The 19,603-nt window shown below is 37.8% G+C and overlaps 1 protein-coding gene and 1 pseudogene across 1 annotated transcript; both read left to right on the top strand.

Moving 5' to 3' along the window:
• Positions 1-15,487: 15,487 nt before the first annotated feature.
• Positions 15,488-15,818, top strand: LOC108542930 (NADH dehydrogenase [ubiquinone] iron-sulfur protein 5-like; annotated as a pseudogene).
• Positions 15,819-15,833: 15 nt separating this feature from the next.
• On the top strand, positions 15,834-16,345 carry LOC108542935 (NADH dehydrogenase [ubiquinone] iron-sulfur protein 5). The gene has a single exon (XM_017893223.1). The coding sequence runs from the start codon at positions 15,898-15,900 to the stop codon at positions 16,216-16,218; it is 321 nt and encodes a 106-aa protein (XP_017748712.1). The 5' UTR covers positions 15,834-15,897; the 3' UTR covers positions 16,219-16,345.
• Positions 16,346-19,603: the final 3,258 nt, after the last annotated feature.

Below are 19,603 nucleotides of genomic sequence, written 5' to 3'. Positions count from 1 at the left end.
AGGAGGCTTAGTCTGCAGCACACTTGAGACAGTGTCATGGGAAATATTCTGAAAGAGCTGTGTGAACTTGATAGGAGAACCAGTTTCAGGCTATCAGACTGATAGAAGTTAAGCCTTTCTGGATTCTGCACTACATTTTTGTAGGTATTTTAGTTACCAGATATGTAAAATAGTTATACAGCAGTAAAACAAATGTTCCTGCTCTCATATTTCTCCCTTTCTTCATATCTGTAATGAAAGGCGTATGGAGTTTGTACTTTAAATTTTTGGAATAAAAAAATGGTCATTCACCAGCATGCTTAACTTTCATGGATAAATACTGTAATTTGCCTGTAAGGTGTATTCTGTTCACCCACACACTAATTAAACAGATTTAGAGACTGTTTTTCATAATCCCAGCTTTCAAACACCCTGTGAATGAAAATTTATTTTTCATACTTGAGAAGTAAATTGAACTGTAAGAGTAGGTAAATCATTCTTTCATAAGCATTTCATGTCAGGAAATTGAGACTATAGGGTGGACTGAGGCTGAAGGATGTGCAGGTCTCATGCTCTTTTGAAATCACAATGAAGGAATACTGTACATATTTCTTGGAAAAGTACTACTAAGGCATTGCCGCTGCTTCAGTTAAATAAGTGATACACTGGAAATCGTACTTTCTAGATCAATTCAGCACCTAACAATTTGCCTTCCAGGCTTACTGATATAATTAATAGGTTGCTAAATAGACAATTTAGGCAAGATTCTTAAATGTAATTCAGATCAGACTACTTTGAGTATCTGAATACGCCATTGAGCCTTCTTCCTAATAAACAGTATTCGTTTACACATCTGAGCATATATGTAAGCTCAGGTGTTTTACAAACTCTGCATTAAAACATCTATATTAGCCAGGATTCTCCAGGAGTAACAGAACGAATAGGATGTGCATGTACATAGACATTGATTTATTTTAAGTAATTGGCTTACGTGATTATAGAGGCTGGCAAGTCCAAAATCTGCAGGGTGGGCTGGCATTGTCAGGCCACCCCAGTAGAACTGATGTTGCAGTAGAAGTCTGAAGGCCATCTGCTTGCAGAATTCCTTCTTGCTCATGGGACGTCAGTCTTTTTGTTGTATTCAGGCTTTCAGCTGATTGCAAGAGGTTCATCCACATTATGGAGCGCAATCTGCTTCACTTAAATCTACTGATTTAAATGTTAATCTCACTTAAAAATGCCCTTACAGAAGCCTACAGAAAAATGTTTGTCCAAATATTTGACCATTGTGGTCCAGACGCACTGACACATAAAATTAACCATCACAAGTCCACCCCTTGTCATTCTGGCATCCATATGCATCTCCTTAAACCATATTTAATGTCTAAAAAAGGATAATAACAAGGTCATACTTCCACTTGACGTGAGACAGCCGGCCTGCATACAACTGAAAATGCACAACCAATACCTAAATACTATGATTTAAATGAATACATCTTGTGTTACATGATAAGGGTATAATAGCAGAAGTAAAGCAATGTTTGCTTAATATTTGTGCACAAACAATTATAACTGGTTACTTGGTGTAGCTGATATTTCCAAATACATTCTTCCACTTCTGTATTCCTTCTTCCATTCTGTATTCCTTTTCCCCTCAGCAAACCCCTCAGCTGATTGTACAATGTAATGCTAGATAAGCTATTTCTCAGTTCTCTCAGAAAAATAAGTGATATCTCCCTCTTAATAATAGTTTAAAATGATAATGAATATAGGCCATATAAGGACATGTTTCCTGCTCTCATTCAGCCTTCTGAGTAATTGTAAAATTAAACATTAAACACATAAACACATATATAACTACATAATTAAAGTATTCTTAATAAAAATAAAATGAAGTGCCTAATTAAATGGAGAGTTAGGGGAACATTCAGCCAATAACACTTAAGATGAAATAGGACTTGAATGGGAATTAGGTAAAGAGTTAAGAAGGAAGCCATTGTAAGTAAAGTGAGCCACATAAAAGAAGATCTTATTACAGAAAAGACTTTATCACATTCTGGAAACTTATATTTGTACGTGTGTATATATATGGAAGCTAGCAAAGAATGAGAGAAGAATACATTGGGATGATGTTCGAGAACTAGAGAAGGGCCAAATATTGCTGGACCTTGAGATTCAGTTTGAATAATGGAGTTTTAATAATTAAATAATGCAAGAAAAGCACTGAGGATTTTAAGCTGGGGAAGAAACTGTAGGCCACATATCACTCTGGTTATCATGTGGGAAAGTGGAATTTGTTAAGGAAGACATTAAAATGATTCTGTTAGTTAAGATAATGCTAGCTGGTTGTGATGATTAATTTTGCATGCCAACTTGGCTAGGCCATATAGTATCTAGTAATTTAATAAACAAATTTACAGCCCCACATAGTGACTCATGCCTATAATCCCAGAACTTTGGGAGGCCGAGGCGGGGTGGATCACCTGAGGTCAGGAGTTCGAGACCAGGCCGGCCAACTTGGTGAAAACCTGTATCTACTAATAATACAAAAAGTATTCAGGCATGGTGGCAGGCACCTGTAGTCCCAGCAACTTGGGAGGCTGAGGCAGGAGAATCACTTGAACCAGGGAGGTGGCGGTTGCAGTGAAATGAGATCGCGCCATTGCACTCCAATCTGGTCGATGAGAGCAAGACTTTGTCTCAAACAAACAACAACAACAAAAAAACAAAGTTATGTGTTGTTGAAATGGTATTATATAGATGTGGTTAATAGCTACAATTAGTTAACTTTAAGTAGAGGGGATTATTCTCATTAATGTGGTGGGTCTCATCCAATCATTTGAAAGTCTTAAAAGCAACAGCTGAGGTTTACTAGAAAAGAAGAAATTAGCCTCATGACTGCATTGTAAGCTCTTTCCCAAGTTTCCAGCCTGCCTGCCTGCTGTACAGATTTTGAACTTGCAAGTTCCCATGATTATCTGAGACAATTCCTTAAAATAAATCGCACATACACACACCCCTCCTATTGGTTCTGTTTTTGTGAGGAACTGTGACTGATGCTCCAGGTATCAATTAAAACTATCTGTGAATAAACACAAAAAGATATTTTTTTCTAAAATAACCATTTAATGCAGTTGTTCCTGGTTCATAGTTTTCCTACTAATGTTGATTCAGAATCCAGATTTTTTTTGTGTGTGCAATATAATTCCCTAAAGTAGTTTACAAAGAAGTCACCACTTCTGAAGCTTGAGGCCCCAACCACAGAGAGCTTTGTTTGCTGGTTTGTTTGTTTTGTTTTTATTTCTAGTAGGTTTGATTGATGATGAAGAATTTGCATTTCTTTTTTTTTTTTTTTTTGTCAGGTTTGTAGAAGATCAGATAATTGCAGTTGTGTCGTCTTATTACTGCATTCTCTATTCCATTTCATTGGTCTATGCATCTATTCTTGTACCAGCCCCATGCTATTTTGGTTACTGTAGCCCTGTAGTATAGTTTGAAGTCGGATAGCACGATGCCTCCATCTTTGTTCTTTTTGCTTAGGATTGCGTTGGTAATTTGGAGTCTTTTTGTGTTCCATATGAATTTTAAAATAGTTTTTTCTAGTTCTGTGAATAATATCAATGGTAGTTTAATGGGAATAGCATTGAATCTATAAATTGCTTTGAGCAGTATGATCATTTTAATTATATTGACTTTTTCTATCCATGAGCATGGAATGTTTTTTCACTTGTTTGTGTCATCTCTGATTTCTTTGAGCAGTGGTTCGTACATACATGCAGCCAACAAGCATTTGATAAAAAAGCTTAGTATCACTGATCACTAGAGAAATGAAAATCAAAATCACAATGAGACACCATCTCACATCAGTTGAAATGACTATTATTAAAATATCAAAAAATAACAGATGCTGGAAAAGTTGTGGAGAAAAATGAACGCGTATACACTATCTGTTCTGTTTCATTTTGTTTTGTTTTGTTTTGTTTTCTGAGATGAAACCTCACTCTGTTATCCAGGCTGGAGTGCAGTGGCATGATCTCGGCTCCCTGAAAGTTCCGTCTCTCGGGATCAAGCAATTCTCCTGCCTCAGCCTCCCAAGCAGCTGGGACCACAGGCCCACGCCACCATGCCTGGCTAAATTTTGTGTGTGTGTGTGTGTATTTTTAGTAAAAATGGGGTTTCACCATGTTGGCCAGGCTTGTCTCAAACTCCTGACCTCATGTGATCTGCCTGCTTTGGCCTCCCAAAGTGCTGGGATTACAGGCATGAGTCACCACACCTGGCCATCACTGTTGATGGGACTATAAATTAGTTCAGTCATTGTGGAAGACAATGAGGTGGTTCCTCAAAGACCTAAAGACAGAAAGACCATTTGACTGAGCAATCCCATTACTAGGTATATACCCAAGTGACATAAATTAATTATTAATATTATAAAGACACATGCGCACATATGTTCATTGCAGCACTATTCACAATAACAAAGATATGGAACCGAACCAAATGCCCATCAATGATAGACTGGATAAAGAAAATGTGCCACATATACACCATGGAATACTATGCAGCCATAAAAAAGGGGACCATGTCTTTTGCAGGGACAGAGATGGAGCTGCAGGCCATTATCTTGAGCAAACTAACACAGAACAGAAAACCAAGTACTGCATGTTCTCACTTAGAAGTGGGAGCTAAATGATGAGAACACACGGACACATAGAGGGGACAACACACACTGAGGTCTACAAGAGGGTGAAGGGTGGGAGGAAGGAGAGGATCAAGAAAAATAGCTAATGGATACCAGGCTTAATACCTGGGTGATGAAATAATGTGTACAACAAACCCATGACACACATTTACCTATGTAATAAACCTGAAGAGTTTGCATATGTACCCCTGACCTTAAAATAAATGTTAAAAGAACACCAAATGTACTGCACTTGTTTTCCCTAGAAGGATTCATAGAGGGCATGCATCAGAATAATCTAGAGTACATGAGAGAGACAAAATTTCACAGCCACAGTTTTGCTCTACTGAATTATAATGTCTGGTAGTACAAGCTAAGATATTGCATTTCTGACAATCTCCCCATATACTTTTGTGCCTTAAAATATTAGTTGAAGTAGGTTAAATCACAGGGAAGTGATACAGATTCTAACAAAAAGAATGCCTACTTATTTTGAAATAGCAATTATGTCAATATTTCAAAGAAGAACTGATTTCTCACTTAGCATTGCTTCGAAGTAGACTCATGTTTATTATCTATTAGGGCAAAACATTTGAGGGCAGTATCAGTGTCATCAATACACAGGTCATAGAGACTGTAAGCATTCTTACCTTTGGTATGTTTTTTGAGATTATGGAAATTTATAGTTTATGTAACAAAAAAATAGAAAAAAAAAATAAAGCTCAGTAATATTGCAAATTGACCACTGTTGAACAGGTAGAGAAAATAAAGTACAAAAATCATAAGTAGATAAAAATAAACATACAACTGTATCTTAACAAGGAATAACTTGCCATAAGCTATTGTATCCTTTCTGAGGTACAAATGCAAAGTGTTGACAGAAGACAGTTGTTTACTCATTTAAAACTGTACAGTCCATAAAACAAAACTTTACAGAATTGAAAAATGGTCTCATTCACTAATATTAAGAATTAGAAAAAGTCCACAGCTATCTTTGTTTTATCTTTAACATTATATTAATTGCAAACTACTTTGTAGTACAAAAAGTTGTATGCAGTTCCAGTCTATCTAAGCGGTCCTGGAGTTTAGTTTAGGTTTTTTTGTCTGTTTGTTTTTAACATGATCACCTTTACTTTTCCTGAATCTGGAAGAGAAATGCACAGAGTTGTAGTGGGCTTTGTATCTTATGCTTGTGGAAAATACTGTTGAATGTCTAGTGTCCTCTCTTGCCCTGCTTTGGTACCAGGCAATGCAATTCCATTGCATTCGGGAAATACTGGAGAGCCTTCAATCCCAGAGAAGGTAAAACCCTGCCAGGGTCCCAGGTGACGAATCATACTTTGTCAAAGCAGTCATAATCCGACTCCATTTCATCAGTGCTTAGTCTAAGGATGCTCTTATAATTCAGTGCTTGTCATGAGAAGAAATCAACTGAAGAATCTAGTATCAGTCCATTCTCCCACTGCTATAAAGAAATACATGAGACTGGGTTACTTATAAATAAAAGAGGTTAATTGGCTCTACAGGATGTCCAGGAAGCATGATGCTGGCATCTGCTCAGCTTCCAGGGAGGCCTCGGGAAACTTACAATCGTGGCAGAAGGCAAAGGCAGAGCTGGCACTTCACAGGGCTGGAGCAGCAAGGGTTGGGGGAGGTGCCACACAGTTTTAAACAACCAGATCTCATAAGAACTCACTCACTATTATGAGAACAGCACCAAAGGGAATAGGGCTACACTATTCATGAGAAACTGACCCCATGATCCAATCACGTCCCACCAGGCCCAACCTCCAACACTGGGAATTACAATTCAACATGAAATTTGGACTGGGACACAAATCCAAACCATATTAGACCTTTATCACCTACTGTGTAGACAAAATATACTGTTTTTCTTCTGTTCTCATGCCACAATTATCAACACAAGACGCTTCTGTGACTAAATGTGTGGAGATTTCTCTCTATTCACAAACAAGCAAGCAATTTACAGCAGCTATCAGCTGGCAGCTCCTGATCCAATTCAATTCTGATGCTGCCTACCTGAAGATTATGTCAGATCTCCACAGCTTGAGAGCTCAGTCCCACAAAACTGACCCCAGTTCCTTCACCAGTCACAAGTCCAGAAGGCTCTATTAATTTGTTAGAGTGTCTCAGAACACCCAGAAAGACACCTGTTTACATTTATCCTTTTATTATCAATAACATTTTAAAGGATACAAATAAACAGCCACATGGATAAATATATAGGGAGAGGTCTGGAAGGGTCCTGAGCACAGGAGCTTCTGTCCCATGGATTGGGGGCATGCCACCCTCCTGGCACATATGTGAGCTCTTGTTCACCTTTCTGTAAGCCTTCACAAGTTCAGCTGTCCAGAAACTCTCTATCCGCCATTCTCTTGGGCCTTTTAGCAAGACTTTCATGGAGAGGTATGATTTAAGTATGGACCGCCATGTCAAAATGTAATTGGATGAAATGAGTGCGATCTAATACTGAGTGGAAAACCCAGCAAGGCCTGTCTGCTCAGATTCTTCTTGGCCCCTCTGTGCAGCATTCTTTCTATAGGACATGGGGCAGGACTCCTCCTGAAATGGGGATCTTATGATGCAAGATAGGACACACCAGTTCAGTGTATTAGGGTTCTCCAGAGGGACAGAACTAATAGGATATATATATCCTATTAGTGAGATATATATCTATATATCATATAGATATATGTTATATAGCCTATATATCCTATATATAACCTATATATGAAAGGGAGTTTATAAAGGAGAATTTACTCACACAATCACAAGGTGAAGTCTTACAGTAGGCTGTCTGCAAGCTAAGGAGCTAGGAAGCCAGTCCAAGTCCCAAAACCTCAGAGGTAGGGAGGCTGATAGTGCAGCCTTCAGTCTGTGGCTGCAGAACTGAGAGCCCACAGAAAACCACTGGTGTGAGTCCAAGCATCCAGGGTCAAATAACCTGAAGTCTGATGTCCAACGGCAGGAAAAATGGACAGAAGCATACAGCACAGGGCCTGATGTGGTGGCTCATGCCTGTAATCCCAACGCTTTGGGAGGCTGAGGTGAGAGGATCACCTGAGATCAGGAGTTTGAGACCAACCTGGCCAACATGGTGAAACCCCGTCACTACTAAAATACAAAAATTTGCCTGGTGTGGTGGTGCATGTCTATTTTCCCAGCTGCTAGGGAGGCTGAAGCAGGACAGTCACTTCAACCTGGGAGGCAGAGGTTGCTGTGAGCCATGATTGCACCACTGCACCCTAGCCCGTCTCAAAACAAACAAACAATCAAAAAACAACAACAAAAAAACACATACAGCGTGGGAGAAAGATGAAAGCCAGAAGACTCAGCAAACCAGCTTCTCTCACATTCTTCTGTCTGCTTTGTTGTAGCCATGCTGGTAGCCAATTGGATAGTGCCCACCCACATTAAGAGTGGGTCTTCCCTTCACAGTCCACTGACTCAAGTGTTAATCTCCTCTGGCAACACCCTCACAGACACAATGCTTTACCAGCTATCTAGGGATCCTTCAATCCAATCAAGTTGACAACAAATATTAACCATCACACTAAGAATTTATTTATGAGCAGCTCTAAGACACAAATTCAGGAGATTAGAGTGTATTTTTAGTTTCTATGGACTGCCTTGAGGAGAAAAAGGAACAGGTAAAAGAGGGGCAGGAGGAGGTCAGAGAGAGGTTCTGTTTTCTGAGACTGCTTCTGGGGCCTAATGCATCCAAAGGTTATAAGCAAAGATCATCTTTCACCTTTAGTGTTCTGAAGCTGTCCCAAAGTTGCTTCAAGACCAAAAAACAAGAGGCCAAATAGTTTAGCAAAAGATCTGCTTATTGTTTTAGTCACTTAGGAAATAATAGAGGCTACGGGAGTTATGAGCCAGGAACTGTGGATGAAACAAATATTTCTTTATCATAATATTACACCCACTGAAAAAATGCTTTGCATGGCAGCGCTTCCCAGGTGCCCATCTTTATGCCCTGCCCTTCCTTACTACGACAGATACTAAAATGAGGGTTTATAACCTATGCATTTTGAGTAAAGGGGTCAAAAAAAATGACAGAGATGTGATTGTCCCTTGCCATTGAAACCAAAAATGTCTCCAACTTCCAGACTTTGTGTGAAGGGAATAATACATTTTCTTATGGTTTGTGACAGTGTTGGCTTTTTTGTCAAAAGGTTTATGAAATTTTATACTAGTGCTAATGTACTAACAATGTTAATTCAAATTTTATCTGATCTATTATAGATCATATTATGGATCAGATTATATTCTGAACAGAATCCTAAAACTCCATGCTATGTAAAGATACTAGGGCTCAGCCGTTGGTCTCAAACTAGGCGTTTGGGGCTATGGTCAGAAGAGAACCTGCCTAATGTAGTTAAGCTAGCCACATATCATCAGCAGTCAGAGTTTACCTAGATGGGGTTGTTTTTGTGGAGCAAATGCATTGTAATGCCAGCAAAGTTATGAAAAATTCTGGCTTCACTACATGAAGTCTATTAGAGAATTTTTCACTTGAAAGTATTGGCTAGCTATTTAGCCTGCAATGTGGAAGTTAGCCATCAACAAAGTAAAATATAAAGCCCATTTCACGCAGCATTCCTTGCCAAAACATCTAATTTTGTCATGGGACATGATCAACAATCTTTGGTTAGAGGGAATATTAATTATTTGGGACCACATCATGCAGAGATAATTTAGTCCTTCACAAAGCAACTTCTGTCGTTCTATACAAAGCCCTTTGGCAGCAATAATAGGTCCATTTCACACAATAAATTTGTGAATTGGAACCATATCTAAGCTGTCACTATCGCACAACATCATTTCAAGTCTTTTTTAAGGCTAATGTGACAGCTAAGATTATCCAACGGGAGTTTTTGATGAAAATTGTATAGTAGCATCCATTATATATCTTGATCACTCAATATACCTAGAATACAAGGACTTTGATGGCAAAGATTGTATCTCTTTTGTTTACTGTGGTGTTCCTAGTGTTTAACAAGAGTATCTGATATATGATAACTATTATTGAAGGAATCACTAACTTAATATAGCATTCTCTATTCAAAAAAAAATGTAGTAGGTAGGTCCATATAAATAATGAAGCGGGTATTTATTTGAGATATAGACGATTAGCTATAAAATGAAGAACATATTAAAAGTACCTCTCTCTGTACATCTGTTGTAATGTAGCTTTTACTCACTACGGAATTGTCCAGACAGATTTCCTCCTTCTAACATAAAACAGAAGCCACCGGGCGCAGTGGCTCACACCTGTAATCCCAGCACTTTGGGAGGCCGGGGCGGGCGGATCACAAGGTCAGGAGATAGAGACCATCCTGGCTAACACGGTATAACCCCGTCTCTACTAAAAATACAAAAAATCAGCAGGGCGTGGTGGTGGGCACCTGTAGTCTGTAGTCCCACCTACTCAGGAGGCTGAGACAGGAGAATGGCATGAACCCGGAAGGCAGAACTTGCAGTGAGCCGAGATCACACCATTGCACTCCAGACTGGGCAACAGAGTGAGACTCCGCCTCAGAAAAACAAAAACAAACAAACAAAAAAACAGAAGCCAAAATGTTTCATCTAAGTAATACAGTTAAGTATATATGTAGTTAAAACACACACAAAAAAACATGTAAATGTTAGAAGCACTTTAAGTAATAATATTTACAGAAATATGATAATATAAAAATAGCAAAAAATAGTGTGCATTACACTTTATGTGTACTCCTTTATATGGTAAGAAAGTGTTGGGACATAAAGAACAGACAAAAATAAAAGATGCCTCCTTGATTCCTTTGTTAAGAAGCTGAGTGCATTGTGGCAAGTGGTGTGATTCTCGAAGTCATGGTTTACAAAGGATAATCAGAGGGTATTTGGGGGCTGACATTGAGGATATTTATTACTTATCCAAATGTAGATGTGTGAGAGTTACTTATATTCATTCATTCATTCATTCATTCATGCATGCATGCATGCATTCAGAAACTACTTTTTTTAATAGCGTGATATGTTGGACACTGTCCTAAGTGTTGAAGTTAGAGAAAGAATTAATCCAGAGAGAAACATCCTTGCTATCCAGATAGAAAAATTAATATTGAGATTGTCAAAGAAACAGGAAAGATAATGTTTTGAAATGGAAAGAGTTGTCAATATTGTTTATTCACAGACAATGTAGAAACTCAAAAATACCCTTGAACTTAGCTGTCCCTCCCTTGATATGTGGCGATTATGGGAACTACAATTTAAGATGAGATTTTGGTGGGGACACAGACAAAGTATATCATTCCACACCTGGCCCCTCCCAAATCTCACATCCTCACATTTGAAAACATAATCATGCCCTTCCAAGAGTCCCTCAAAGTCTTAACTCATTCCACCATTAACTCAAAAGTCCAAGTCCAAAGTCTTATGTGAGACAAGGCAAGTTCCTTCTGCCTATGTGCCTGCAAAACCAAAAGCAAGTTAGTTACTTCCTAGATACAATGAGGACACAGACATTGGATAAATACATCCATTCCAAATGTGAGAAACTGATCAAAGCAAAGGGGCTACAGGCCCCATGAACCTTCAAAACATTTATATGTAGTCCATACCATTCAACTTAATGTGATTGTCATTCTGTATTTCAATAGTAAATATTTTATTTAATTTCCAAATAATATATTAAATAGACATAATTTGTAGTTTACTGGCATAGTTAGCATCTCCATGGCTCATTATTTCTTTCTGGTCCTGGCCATCCCCATCTCTATGATGTAACTTTGCTTATATTATTTTTGCCTTTAGTATTTCCATTGATGCTGGTTTGCTTTCAACCTTTCTCTCACGTTTTCTTTCTATAAAATATTTTTATTTCAAGATAAGCATTTTATTTTATTAGTAAAATAAAAGAATACTTTGTTTAAAATTTTGTTATGTTGTTTTATGTATGTTTTATTGATCTAACAAAATCTTCACCTCATATTTTATCTCCTTAGTAGCTGCAGTATTTGAAACTCCTGTGGGTCTGTTTCTAGTGTCGGTTGATCTTGCTACATGTCATTTACATTGTCTTTTCTCCTCATAGGTCTGGTCATTTTTGATTGACTATAAAAAGTGCATTTAAACAATATTTTAAAATAGTGTATACTAAGATGATGTTTTTCCTTATGCTGTAGCTGGATTACTTGTTTCAGACATCTTAGGCCATTAACAAACCAAAATCATGATACTTTAATTTGAGGATTAAAATGATTCAAGCTAATTTTTGGTTAAGTGTCAGAAAATTACACTGACTCTTTCAGGGTGACAAAATAAAATTCGGTGAGGGTAGGTTAGCAGGGCTGCCTTGCAGGCCATGTCTGGTCTCCAAATTTTGTCTACATAACCCCACTGGGCTCTCAAGACTCATTTTGGGCTTTCTGCTGCATCTTTCATGACAGACAAATGCATACTGAGAAAAAGTAGTTCCAGAGGCTGGATTCAGATCTCAGAATGTGTTTTACTTTCTTCCCCGAAAAGTTGGCCCAGAAATTCTTGGCAATTTTATGAGCCCGTTAATACCTAGGAGCAGATTTTTAAAGATCCATAATTACTTTCAATAGGAGAGTTGGCCTCTGTTACTTGATCCACCATTTCTAGACATAAAAGTCTTATGTATTCTTCATAAGATTTCTTAAAATGTTATTTGACTATGTTTAATAATTGATAGGGCAAAGAAAATAAAATAATTTTGGTAAAAATAACTTGACAGGGGCACTTTGTTTTTCTTACTGTTCTTCTCAAGAGCTTGGCTGCAATTTATTTTTAGAGTCATTATAATTTCATGCACAATGGGCAATACAATGCTTTATATATAATAGATACATTGCATAGACAAATGCAAAGTTGAAATTTTATGCCTACCCAGTTTTTAAATTTTTTTATAATGTTCATTTACACCCACATTTAAAGTCCATTGTCTTTCATAAAGTGTGTTATGATGTTTGTGTAAATAAGACATTAGCACAAATGTCTCAAAAAAAATAAGAACTTTAGTAATTAAATCTGTTCATCTGAATTTTCCATACAGTTCAAAGAGAAAAACTATACAATGGCAATCTTTTTTTAAAGTGTTTTATACCTAATAGTAACACACGCTTCAGAAATACTGTTATATGATTAGCATTTCTAAAATATACACATATAACAATAACAGCAAAGAAAACCAAAAGATAACTCAAGATTAATTGGTTGTCATTATTTATTTATTGCATTGTGTGGCTTAGAGTGAAGATGATAGAAGTAAAAAAATATAATTTACTATAAAATGGATTTTAGGAATATACTCAAGTGAATTTTAAACAGAAATATTTATTTTAAAACTATAGATATTTGTACAATAATGTTCATAGAACATTGTACATCCATGTTCACAGCACCATTCATTGCAATAGGCAAAAGGCAGAAAGAACCCAAATGTCCTTGAATGGATGAATAGATAAACAAAATGTGATATATGCATACAACTGAAAATTATTCAGCCTTAAAAAGGAATGAAATTCATTTACATGCTACAACATGGATGAACCCTGAAGGTGTTATGTTAAGTGAAATTACCAGACACAAAAGGACAAATATTGTAGGATTCCGCTTATGTATAGTACCTAGAATAGTTTAATTCATAGAGAAAGAAAGTAGAATATCGGTTACCAGGGGTTGCAGGAAGCAAAAATGGAGAGTTATTGTCTACAGAACTCTGGCTACAGAGTTCCAGCTTGGGATGACAAAAACGTTCTGGAGACACACAGTGGTGAGGATAATGTGCATGTACTAATGTTACTGAACTGCAACTTAAAATGCCTAAGATGATACTTTTCTATCACAAAAAAAAAAATTAAAAATAAATCCTTTTCTACCTCATTTGGCCTAAGAAGTGCAGAAATTTAATAATCTCCTAACATGTCTGCATGTAGTAAAGGATAATTTGGTTCCAAACAAAAAAAGCAAATGCTGGTCCCATAAGAGTCAATGCATTTTTTCCCTCAAAAAGGGCAGAACTGAACACTTGAAATATTATAGAATAATAAGGTTCAATATGTCTGGCTGGATGCGGTGGCTCACGCCTGTAATCCCAGCACTTTGGGAGCCCAAGACCGGCGGCTCACTTAAGGTCAGGAGGTGGAGACCAGCCTGGCCAATATGGTGAAACCCTGTCTCTACTAAAAATACAAAAATTAGCCAGGCGTAGTGGTGGGCACCTGTACTCCCAGCTACTCGGGAGGCTGAGGCAGGAAAATCACTTCAACACAGGAGGCAGAGAAAAAAACAGACACAATGTTTCCAATATCAGGAAGCTCATCATCAGGCTGATATATATGAGTTGTTTTCTGTTGTTGGTTTTTAAATCTGTATTACTCAAGTCTGTGATTGCGTGCTGTTTATATCACTGAGGCATCTAATCTATTTGTCGCTCTTTGGAAACTCTTATGCTTGGATACAGTATGTGCATATCTGCTTGAGACATACAGTATGTGCATATCTGCTTGGCATTGAAAAAAGGGTAGGGAATTAATACACTTTCTGCAAATGAAGACTGCATCTCAAAGGAAAAAGGAAGAAGGCTGTCTCCTGGGACTACAGGGGACGTTTGGACAGTGGGGATATATTCATTCGGCGTCTGTAAACCAACAGTGAACATTTTAACATTCCTCTGGGGTGTCCTTATCCCAAAAGCTATATTCAAGTCCCCAGGATCAGAAATAAGTTTGTCATTTTGGAAACTAAAACTATGTTGACTTTAGTTTGGTTCATGCAGGTGACTCACACCTGTAATCCCAGCACTTTGGGAGGCCAAGGTGGGGGGATCACTAGGTCAGGATATCGAGACCATCCTGGCCAACATGGCGAAACCCCGTCTCTACTGAAATACAAAAAATTAGCCAGGCATGGTGGCGGGCGCCTGTAGTCCCAACTACTGGAGAGGCTGAGGCAGTGGAATCGCTTGAACCCACGAGGTGGATGTTGCAGTGACCCGAGATCGCGCCACTGCACTCCAGCCTGGAGACAGAGCAAGACTCTGTCTCAAAAAAAAAAAAAAAAAAAAGCAAAAGAAACATGTATACCTTATTTGTTTGTATTCAGCACTAGCTTATTGATGTCAAGTTACAAAGTATGTTATATTGACTGAGATCAATGAGCTTAATTTCAGAGATTTGGGCACTGATGTTGCACTCTTCTTAGATTAATTACTGTGGGTGTTCAATGTATATTTTATAAAGTGAGAATTTTAAAACCCTATTGATAAATTATATTTACTCCTGTTTTTAAATTATTTTAAGTATCTAAAGACTACAATGGGCCGGGTGCAGTGGCTCACGCCTGTAATCCCAGCAATTTGGGAGGCCGAGGCAGGCAGATCACGAGGTCAGGAGATCGAGACCATCCTGGCTAACATGGTCTCTACTAAAAATACAAAAAATTAGCTGGGCGCGGTGGTGGGCGCCTGTAGTCTGAGGCAGGAGAATGGCATGAACCCGAGAGGCGGAGCTTGCAGTGAGTCGAGATCACTTCACTGCACTCCAGCCTGGGGGAGGGAGTGAGACTCCGTCTCAAAAAAAAAACAAAAAGAGTACAATGGTCAGGAATTATTATAAACAATGGTGACAGAAACATAATAATATGATTCAGTAAAATAGATACCTCACATTAATAAAGAAAATAAACAATGCTTCAGTTAGCAAGTGTATGCTACAAGTAACATAAAATTATGTTATAACTATGTTAAAAAAGTAAATTTGCGTCGCAAGCTAGTCGTTCTGAAGCGGCGGCCAGAGAAGAGACAAGGGTAGGAGCATCGGATCGCCATGCCTTTCTTGGACACCCAGAAAAGGTTCGGCCTTAACATAGATCGATGGTGGACAATCCAGAGTGCTGAACAGCCCTACAAGATTGCTACTCGATGCCATGCTTTTGAAAAGAATGGATAGAATGTACACATGGAATTGGTGCTATCCGGGCAGAGAAAGAGTGCAAGATAGAATATGATGATTTTGTAGAGTGTTTGCTTCGGCAGAAAACGATGAAACGTGTGGGTACCATCAGGAGGCAGCGGGATAAGCTGATAAAGGAAGGGAAGTACACCCCTCCACCTCACCACGNATGTTAAAAAAGTAAATTTGCGTCGCAAGCTAGTCGTTCTGAAGCGGCGGCCAGAGAAGAGACAAGGGTAGGAGCATCGGATCGCCATGCCTTTCTTGGACATCCAGAAAAGGTTCGGCCTTAACATAGATCGATGGTGGACAATCCAGAGTGCTGAACAGCCCTACAAGATTGCTACTCGATGCCATGCTTTTGAAAAAGAATGGATAGAATGTACACATGGAATTGGTGCTATCCGGGCAGAGAAAGAGTGCAAGATAGAATATGATGATTTTGTAGAGTGTTTGCTTCGGCAGAAAACGATGAAACGTGTGGGTACCATCAGGAGGCAGCGGGATAAGCTGATAAAGGAAGGGAAGTACACCCCTCCACCTCACCACGTTGGCAAGGAGGAGCCTCGGCCCTGAGCGGAGCAGCTGCTGATGTCTGGAGGCTGATTTTCCCGTTCTCTGTTCTCCACTGGAAAGGTTGTTTACAGAAAACCTCCTTGTCAAAGTATGTAAAAGTAAAGGATTGCTCCATCCTAAAAAAAAAGAAAAAAAAAAAAAAAAAAGGAAATTTTATCTTTACATGGTTGAAAAGTCTACAAGTAATTTTGGCTTCAAACAAAGCCCAGTATATTGGCCCAAACATAATGACAACCTCAGTATTCTTAATTTCTCACTTCTGAATCTGAGATTTTCTGGGGAGCGGAGGAGAGGAGAGGATGCTCAGAAGGTAACACAGTGAACAGTTATGTAGTTAACATATATTCCGTAAGTAGTTGCAGAAAATAAATAAATACTCATAACATGCATTAATTCTCCTTAGGATTTAGGAGGATCAAGGGTAGCAAAGGGGAAAATTGCTTGTATTGAGTAATTGCAACAACCAAAGAGCTGTGGAATCACAAAATACGTGTGCAATACACTTACATATATACTTATTCAATTCTATATATGCTGTGTGTGTAAATATAGTGCTGTTAAAGGGCAGAGAGCCTTAAAATTCTTTTAATATGTATACATACGTGACAATTCTATATTGACAATACTTAAGAGTAAAACTCCATTCTACCATTTTCTAGCTGTGAATCTTGAAAGAGTTTCTTAAATTTTGTGTGCCTCAATTTCTGGAAGAACTCGCTCATAGAGTTGTTGTGAGGAGAAAAATAATTCGTATTTCTAATGTACTAGTCACTGACAAAATAAAAGTCACGGGACTGCATAGTATCAACAAATCAGTGACTTTTTAATGACATATTCTCAAAGATTTTTTTTTGCATCTGAGGAATATGATTGTATGTTAAAAAGTAAACCAGGAAGTACAATTTCAATATCGAGGTACAAATTGAATTATCTCTTTTATTTTCATTTTGTCCTTTCAATATCATTATTTAATCCTCCATGAATTGAAAAGTAATATAATATTTCAAAGAAAAATAAGTCGTGTCTCAATATGTATAGATTTATTTTAAATGTTAATTTGACCATTTGGAAGGTCAAAATTGTATTTTCCATTTATTGATATTGCATACTAACATCTTAGAAGAAACCAGTTCAATTAAGCAAAAGTGTTTGACATTTTAAAATGTTAACCCATGTGCTTTATTGTCCAATATAATGAATAGATTGCCAAAACACTCAGTCAATTTTGAATTATTTTAAGAGAAAGAGCACAGCATGAATGACAATATTTTTCTTGAAATTTATAAAGCTCGAGGCAATTAAACAAAGCCATTTTATCACAGCTAGGAATGAGATAACCCCATACTTCTGAGAAGTAGAGATATATTGGTCCTGAAGGGAAGTTTAGTTGTTTTTAGATGGTAGGAGTTGAATGTAAATGGAGTCCGGTGATTAATTACAATTCAAATTTCCTGTTTTCAAATGTATCATATATTTGCAAAGAAAAAAAACCCAGTATTTTATAGAGATTAAATTTATTATATTCTAGACTGTGACAAGCCCTATTATCTACACCTGAATTATCAAAAACTAACATAAACAACATATCTTTAGATTATATGTTTAGAGAGAAAAACATGAAGTAAAATTCACTATGTTGGTATTTCAGAGTAGGTTTTGGTCTCACATTTACCATCTAGAAGCTGTTCCAAACCCAGCAAGCTTCCCTTGTTCAAGTACTCTCTATGTGCAAACATCATATATCTGAAAAAGGAGAATAAAAGAGAAATATGTAATAAGTTACACAAAGAAAAAAAAGGAATGGACAAAAGATATACCTAATAAACACCATCAGTTATTTCCTCCTAGCCTCAAAATAGCATATTATGCGCTATTGTCTTCCCCACTTGTTCACCTTGATGATGGCTGATGCCCAGTGTAAATTACAATGCTTTTCATTTCTACTTTTCTGTTGGCGAGCGCTAAAAGAAGTCCTCCAGGAACACCATTTTCTCATTAAGTACAAGTCAGTGGCAACTATTGGCTGGGGAAACAAGGGGAACTCAGAGTGACACTCTATGAAGGAAAGGTGGTGGGTCCTGCTGCCTTCTGAAGAGGAAGGAAACACTGAAAGACATTCTTTAGGTACTGTAGGTCTAAGAAGTGGCAGTCTACTCGGAAGGTGAGAAGACAAAGGGCTGGGGAGAACCACTGAAACAAACCCTCCAAGTTCTGCTCATGGTAAGCTTCGGTTACCCAAATATATTATTATGAAGTTACTGAAGCAAGCAGGAAAGTTGCAGTATCTGCAGTGAACACCAGTACACTCACCACTTAGATTCTACCAATAACATACAACTTATCATGTCTCTATCTATCCATCTTATATTTTTGTAAGGCAGTTAGAGACATGAATACACTTCTCTCCAATAATTCCACATACATAGTACTAATTAGGATTCAACTTTTTTTAGTAATTGTTTAATTTGAATATACAATGAAATGTGAAAACGGTAGGTATACCATTAGCTAAAGGTTTGTAGACGCATCAATCAATATGCTGTCAAAACGGACCAATCACGTTTCTGTAAAATGGACCAATCAGCTCTCTGTAAAATGGACCAATCAACCTGATGTGGGTGGGGCCCTCTGTGCTGTGGAAGGTTTGTTGTTTTGCTCTTTGCAGTAAATCTTGCTACTGGTCAGTCTTTGGGGGGCACACCATTTTTATGAGCTATAACACTCACAACGAAGGTCAGCAGTTTCACTCCTGAAGCCAGTGAGACCACGAATCTTCCGGGAGGAATGAAGAACTCCGTGTGCCATGTTGATGAACTGTAACACTCACTGCCAGGGTCCGCAGGTGCATCCTTGAAGTTAGAGAGACCAAGAACCCACCAATTCTGGACACACTTCCACTTTTACAGAAAGTGAATCTGGTGTGTGCTTCGATCTCAAGGTGAAAGAAGCTACAAAGCATGAGAGGTTACCTGCCTTGTTATTTTTAACCAGTTCTTGCAGGGACTAATAGAACAAGAACCCACCCAACACTCAGGGGAGGACATTAATCTGTCCTTCAGGGCTTCGCTTTTAAGACTTCTCATTAGGTCCTATCTCTGACATTGGGGATCAAATTTCAACATGAGCTTCGAAGGAAACAAACATCCAAATTATAGCAGAAGGTGTAACTTTGACTTTCTAATTAATAGCTAAGTATGGTGAAAAGTTATTAAGCAATTTTACACTCATAGTCTATATTATAGTACAGATTTTCTCCACGTTCTTGCTAACATTTAGCGTAGTTTTACTTTTGCATTTATACCATGTCATTGGGTAAGTAATCTTGCTCTATTGTTGCTTTAACACACCTTTACTGTAATAATTATCTTTTTATATACTTGACTAT

The sequence above is a fragment of the Rhinopithecus bieti genome, unplaced genomic scaffold (genome assembly GCF_001698545.2).
Source record: "Rhinopithecus bieti isolate Rb0 unplaced genomic scaffold, ASM169854v2 scaffold_21891, whole genome shotgun sequence".
NCBI lineage: Eukaryota > Metazoa > Chordata > Mammalia > Primates > Cercopithecidae > Rhinopithecus > Rhinopithecus bieti.
Note: the sequence above shows the minus strand (reverse complement) of the source record. Positions and strands in the feature narration are given on the sequence as shown.

Excerpts from the sequence above, each read along its gene's own strand:
- LOC108542935 (XM_017893223.1), top strand. The coding sequence starts at position 15,898 with ATGCCTTTCTTGGACATCCAGAAAAGGTTCGGCCTTAACATAGATCGA.